Source organism: Chelonoidis abingdonii, chromosome 1, assembly GCF_003597395.2.
Source record: "Chelonoidis abingdonii isolate Lonesome George chromosome 1, CheloAbing_2.0, whole genome shotgun sequence".
Lineage (NCBI taxonomy): Eukaryota > Metazoa > Chordata > Testudines > Testudinidae > Chelonoidis > Chelonoidis abingdonii.
In genome coordinates this window covers 340,659,055-340,666,000 of record NC_133769.1, presented here as the reverse complement: position 1 = coordinate 340,666,000, position 6,946 = coordinate 340,659,055, and the positions used below count along the sequence as shown (strand labels likewise).

Below are 6,946 nucleotides of genomic sequence, written 5' to 3'. Positions count from 1 at the left end.
CTAATATCCAACTTAAACCTCCCTCACTGAACTTGAGACCATTACTCCTTGTTCTGTCATCGGGTACCATGAGAACAATCTAGATCCATCCTCTTTGGAACCCCCTTTCAGGTAGTTGAAAGTAGCTATCAAATCTCCCCTCATTTTCTCTTCTGTAGACTAAACAATCCCGGTTCCCTCTCTTCATAAGTCATGTGCTCCAGCCCCCTAATCATTTTTGTGCCTCCGCTGGACTCTTTCTAATTTTCCACAACCTTTGTGTAGTGTGGGGCCCAAAACGGACAGCATACTCCAGATGAGGCCTCACCAATGTCGAATAGAGGGGAATGATCACATCCCTCGATCTGCTGGCAGTGCCCCTGCTTATACAGCCCAAAATGCCATTAGTCTTTGGGAACAATGCCAACAATGCCAAACAATGCTGATTTCAAAGCTGTGCCAGCTCAGTACTGTGAAGTATAATGAGGCAAGAATTTAGTTCTAACCTGCGGTCAGATTGGCTGGGTAGCTGACCACTCTAGCTGATATATATTATAGGAGCCTAAAGGCTTTTCTAAGTTATACCAGTGGGCAATTTGGTCATCTGGTCAGAGCCAAGGATCAGATGAGGGAGATAAGGGAGAAAATCTGGGTCAAGTTCTGTTTAATATCTTCATCAATGATTTAGATCAGGGGTCGGCAACTCTTGGCATATGGCTTGCCAGGGTGCTTACCCTGCGGGAAGCGGTGTGGGCAAGAGAGTGTGCTGGCTGCGGCTTCCTGCTGCCCCCATTGGTCTGGGACGGTGAACCACAGCCAGTTGAAGCCGCGATTGGCCAAAGCTGCCGACACGCAGGTAAACATACTGGTCTGCTGCCAGGGTGCTTACCCTGGCGAGCCGCGTGCCAGAGGTGTGACTCCTGATTTAGATAATGGCCTAGAAGAGTACAACTTAATAAAGTGCAGATGATACCAAGCTAGGAGGGTGCAATGCTTTGGAGATAGGATTAAAATCAAAATGATCTGGACAAACTGGAGAAATTGTCTGAAGTAAATAGTATGACATACAATAAGAACAAATACAAAGTACTCCATTAGGAAGGAACAATCAGTTGTACACATACAAATGGGAAATGACTGCCTAGGAAGGAGTACTGTGGAAGGGGATCTGGGGGTCAAGTGGACCACAAGCATAAATATGAGTCAACAGTGTAATGCTGTTGCAAAAAAACCAAAACAACATTCTGAATGTATTAGAAGGAGTTGTAAGCAAGACGTGAGAAGTAATCTTCTGCTCTACTCTGCGCAGATTAGGCCTCAGCTGGAGTATTGTGCCCAGTTCTGGGTGCCAAAATTCAGGAAGGATGTGGACAAATTGGAGACTGTCTAGAGAAGAGCAACAAAAATGATTAAAGGTCTTGAAAACATGATCTATGAGGGAAGATTGAAAAAATTGGGTTTGTTTAGTGTTGAAAAGAGAAGACTGAGGGGGGACAAGATAACAGTTTCAAGTCCTTAAAAGGTTGTTACGAGGAGGAGAGAGAAAAATTGTTTTTCTTAACTTCTAAGGATAGAACAAGAAGCAATGGGCTTAAATTGCAGCAAGTGAGGTTTAGGATGGACATTAGGTGAAACTCCCTAACTCTCACGATGGTTAAGCGCTGGAATAAATTGTTTAGGGAGGTTATGGAATCTCCATCATTGGAGATTTTTAAGAGCAGGTGTTAAAGTGTCACGCCCACTCTGAACTTCAGGGTACAGATGTGGGGACCTGCATGAGATACCCCTACGCTTATTTACCAGCTTAGATCTAGTAGCTGCCACCACCAAATGGTTTAAACAAATGTTTATGGGAGACTTATTTGGAAACTCTGTCTTCCCCCCCAAATATTTCCCCAGTCTTTATTCTCCTTCTGGCAGGATTGAGAATGATTCACCTCCCACCAATTCCTGGTGAGCCCAGATCCAAAAAACCCTTGGATCTTAAAACAAGGAAAAAATCAATCAGGTTCTTAAAAGAAGATGTTTAATTAAAGAAAAAGGGTGAAAGGAATACCTCTGTGAGATTAGCATGCAAACTGCTCTAACAGACAACAGATTCAAAACACAGAGGATGTCCCTCTGGGAAAAAACCTTAGTTACACAAAGAAACTCAATTCGATTCTCCCTCTATGCAAAACAAAGTGACAGCAGAAAATAAACATAATCTAATACATTCAGCTGGAGTACTGGAGTCCTGCCTTTAGTTCATGAGACTGGACTAGATGATCTCTCAAGGTCCCTTCCAGTCCTATGATTCTATGACTAAAAAAGGTGGCTTGGAGCACAGTTTGGCGAGACCTGTCACTCTGGCCTATTATGTACTTTAAATTCATCCATTGGTATGTTCTTTTATTCTTATTTCAATATATTTTAGTCTATAAGTATTACTCCAGGGCAAAGGTAGGCAACCTCTGGCACGCGGCTTGCCAGGGTAAGCACCCTGGCGGGCTGGGCCAGTTTGTTTACCTGCCGTGTCGGCAGGTTTGGAAGATTATCGCTCCAACTGGCTGCGGTTCACTGTTCCAGGCCAATGAGGGTGTCAGGAAGCGGCGCGGGCCGAGGGATATGGTGGCCGCGGCTTCCCGCAGCCCGCATTGGCCTGGGACAGCAAACCGCAGCCAGTGGGAGCTGCAATTGGCTGAACCTGCCGACACGGCAGGTAAACAAACTGGCCCAGCCTGCCAGGGTGCTTACCCATCGAGCTGCGTGCCAGAGGTTGCCGACCCCTGCTCCAGAGCATAACATATTTGGGTCTGTGCTACCCTGAACCTTCGGTTTAAGTGACTTCTTTACTGGGACTCTGAAGTCTATCCACTGCTGGAACAGGGACAGCAAGGTAACATAATTCTACTGCATTAAATAGTTCAGTTTGTAAAGAACATCAGTGTCATCTCTTAAGTTTTTTACCCTCTGTTTCTTAACTTTGTAAAATGTTGGACATTATCACATTCTATAGTTACACTTACATTTATCATTAACACAATTATTAATCTATCTCATTTTTATGTAGGGTATTATTCATTATGGACGAGATAACAAGGAGATAGAGATTTTACTTTTCCAAGAAGTCCTTGATTATGTGTCCAGGATAGACAGAGTGCTGAGTTTTCCTGGAGGATCACTTCTTTTAGCAGGACGTAGTGGTGTCGGTCGTCGGACAGTTACCTCTTTAGTTAGTCACATACATGGATCTATTCTGATTACTCCCAAGATTTCCAGAGGTTATGAACTGAAGCAGTTCAAAAATGATCTTAAACAGGTGTGTCACTCACAGTCTTCTATTTTGCAGTTTATTTAAATTAAGTTTGTGTGGAAAAAAATTGAATAGTTATGGGAACTTTGAAAGACACAAAATAAAATGTTTCCTGCAGGTCAGACTTTCAGAAGAGTTCAGAACCCATTTAGGAACTTAAATGAAGTAGCCAATTTTTCAAAAGAGCTCAGCAATCAGTAGCTCCTGTTGTTCTCAGGGAGAGCAGCATGGTGCTCAGATTTTTCGAAAATCTAGCCCCAGCTGTGGTGCTGATCATGTTATAAAATCTTTCCTTATGAATTTTATTTTTGACAGTTATATGTATATTATTAGTAGCAGTGCCTCATTGTATGAAGGCTTGCTTTCACTAGTGGAGTAAGTCTACCTAAGTTATGCTACTTCAGCTACGTGAATAACGTAGCTGGAGTCGACGTAGCTTAGGCTGACTTATCCTGATGTCTTCACTGCGCTGCGTCAATAGGAGATGCTCTCTGGTCTACTTACCTTACTCTTCTCAGGAAACTGGAGTAACAGAGTTGACCAGAGAGTGCTCTGTCATCGATTTAGTGGGTCTTCACTAGACCCGCTAAATCGACACCCGCTGCATTGGTTGCAGCAGCATTGATCTCCCCAGTAGTGAAGACAGGCCTTTAGGTACTGTAAAGACACAGTTACAGTCTCCTTCTCAGATCCAGATCTTGCAAGCTGTTCTCTGTGTGTGGACACCTGCACTTCCTTAGTGCCCCACTGATTGTTTTAGGGTTCTCTCCAAGTGTAAGTATGGACCATGTGGGATCATTATAATATGCTTTATCAAGCAAAAATCTTATGATTTACGAAGATATACACATTAAATTAAAACAGACAACAAAAACTTTTAGGGTCAAAATTCCCAAAGTGGCCTCCAAAATTGCACACAACAAAGGGAACACCAACTGCATAGTTTTGGGGTACAGTTTGAGGTCATATTTGGAAAAATTGGTCCTTAATGTCATGTAAGCATCAAAGTATTTATTTTAATTATTTTCTAATTAGAAATCAGTTCTTCCATGTAAACTGTTCTTTATCTTCATATTTGACAGACGACCAAAATCATTTGTTGAGAATATACAAATGTAGTAATATAGAACGTGTGTGTATGTGTGTGTGTGGTGGGGGGCGGAATAGATAAATATGTAAAATAAATTTAAGGATATATTATTCTACTATAAAAGAATGTACACATTCTGTTCAATTAGATTAAAATTACGTCCCTGCTATTAGGTGATGCAGCTTGCTGGTATTGAAGCACAGCAGATTGTATTGCTGCTCGAAGACTATCAGTTTGTCCACTCCACATTCCTTGAGATGGTCAACAGTCTATTGTCATCAGGTGAGATGAGTACAAAAAGCTTGTGGTTCCCTTAATTCAATGCATAGGGTGGGCATACAATAGGGCAGAACTGATGTTGCATGGGCAACCGTATAACTGCCATTTCCTGATTTTGCAGCCTAAATAACTTTCTTTTAAAGAAGTTTTTTTAAGTGGAAATGTCCTATATTTCTGCTGGAGTGTTTCTCTCCTAATTCATCACAAATGGGTAATGCTTCTTACACGTGGAATTCAGAAGCAGTCCATTTTTGCTGGGGGCTCCAGGACAAAGCCCCATCTTTGAACACAAACCAGCAGAATTTCTACCTCTAATGGAAACAAGTTACATTTCAGTTTCTCCTGACTATTTTGTTTTATTGATTTTCATGTAGCAGCGACTTTATTTCAAAAAAGGTTCCAAAAAGAGAAAATCAAACATCCCCTTTGTAAGGAATTAATTTGAATTGTTAATATGTAAGTGGCATAAAAAACAGGTTTTAAACCCTTTCTCCTTTTCCATCCCACTCTGAGGCAGAACAATTCAGAATTCTCTGCTTTCAAATGGCACACCTGGCAGACTTCAGGTCTCCCTCTGTGGAAGAACTTTCACATGGAACTAGGGTTACAATTTTCAAAGCCTTCCTTCCTCTCCCCTCGGCACAGGTCCTATATTCCCACAGCTTGCAGACTAACTAATAACCACAACATAGAAAGTACTCACAAGGTTGTTGATATTTTACAGACATAACAGGCAGAGTTGCACTGCCTGTTTATGAGGCTTTATTAGATCCTGACAGAATCCTGTGGCAGACTTCAGCTAGCCTCACACTGATGGCAAAAAGAACCGATAGATGCTATAAGTTCCCTTTTCTGGGTTCTGAGTAGTTCTGTTCACATCCCAGCATAGGCTCCCTGCTAGTCACATATGTGTGAATGATCATGCCAGGGATGCTTTTGCACCACATCAAGAGAAAAAGAGCCAAAGAAACCACACTTATTTGGCAGAAAAACATACTCTACTTCAAATCTACAGATGCACAATTTCAGCCACCCCAGCCACTTCTGTCTGAATATGACTGCATCAACTGGTACTCAATATGTACATTTGTGGACAAGCTCCCAGAAGATATGAAGGATGAATTTAAGACTTTGGTGTCTGAAGACCATCTCATAGCTAGATCTAATCTTCAGGTCACTTTGCAGTTAGGGTAAGGGCCAGAGTGGTCACCCTGAGAAGAGCTTTGTGGCTTTAGAACTCTGACATACCTACGGAAATTAAACAAACTATTGAGGACCTGCCCTTCTTTTTTTGCATAAGAAAGAAGGGGCACTGCATTCCCTCATCTCACTGCTGAAGGAAGCAGTAGAAGCTGCAACAACCATAGCAAAGTTACTATGAGCCTAGATGGCCTGACCCTTCCAAAAAAATAAAGTCTCTGAGGAGAAGGCATATCTCTTATGCCTCTTCTAAACAATAGCCATTAGTTTCTAAACAGTCCACTTGACTGTCCATTTGTGAGGAACATTCCAGCTGTGCTAGACTCACCCTCTCTTTTCCCCAACAATTCCTTGGAGCTTGGGAGTCCATCGTTTCAGATCAGTGTGTTCTAAGCACAGTCCAATTGGATTATACAATCCAGTTTCAGTCTATACTTTGCCTCCACTCACCTTCCCCATCCCTTTTCAAGGACTCCTCTTGTGAGTTTGCACCTAAACAAGAAGAGCAGCTCTTCTTCATATAGAAGGTATGAAGAAAGTTCCCCTCCATCCCTAGGAAAGGGGTTTTATTCTCACTACTTCCTCATTCCCAAAAGAAGGTGGAGGGGGAAGGAGGTCTGAGGAAGAAGTTAATTTCATCAGAAAGATCAAGTTCTGCATGGTTTCCTTGGCAGCAACCATCCCATCTCTATATCCCAGCAACTGATATGCTGCTCTTGGTATCAAGGATGCCTGCATTTATGTGGCAATCCACCTGAACCACAGAAAATATCTGAGATTTCTAGTTGTGGACCAGTATTACCAATACATTGTCTTCTCTTTCAACCTGTCATCTTCCCCAAAGGTGTTTACCAAATGCATTGTAGTGGTAGTGGCTCACCTCAGGAGGGCTGGCATCCAGTTGTTCTTCTGTCTGGATGGCTGATTGGTCTGCAATTGTTCCAGACATCAAGTGGAGATCAGTATTCTGCAGATTCACTCCTTATTTGCTCAGTTGGGCCTAGTAATCACAGAATCACAGAAATGTAGGGCTGGAAGGGACCTTGAGAGGTCATCAAGTCCAGCCTCCTGCACTGTGGCAGGACTAAGTAAACCTATATCAT

The 6,946-nt window shown here is 42.4% G+C and overlaps 1 protein-coding gene across 1 annotated transcript in view; it reads left to right on the top strand.

The window, feature by feature from the left end:
• Nucleotides 1-6,946, top strand: part of DYNC2H1 (dynein cytoplasmic 2 heavy chain 1) — a 423,384-nt gene that overhangs the window by 85,073 nt on the left and 331,365 nt on the right. The window contains 2 exon segments of the mRNA XM_075066411.1: nt 3,032-3,280; nt 4,538-4,646. Coding sequence (XP_074922512.1) covers nt 3,032-3,280; nt 4,538-4,646 — 358 coding nt within the window.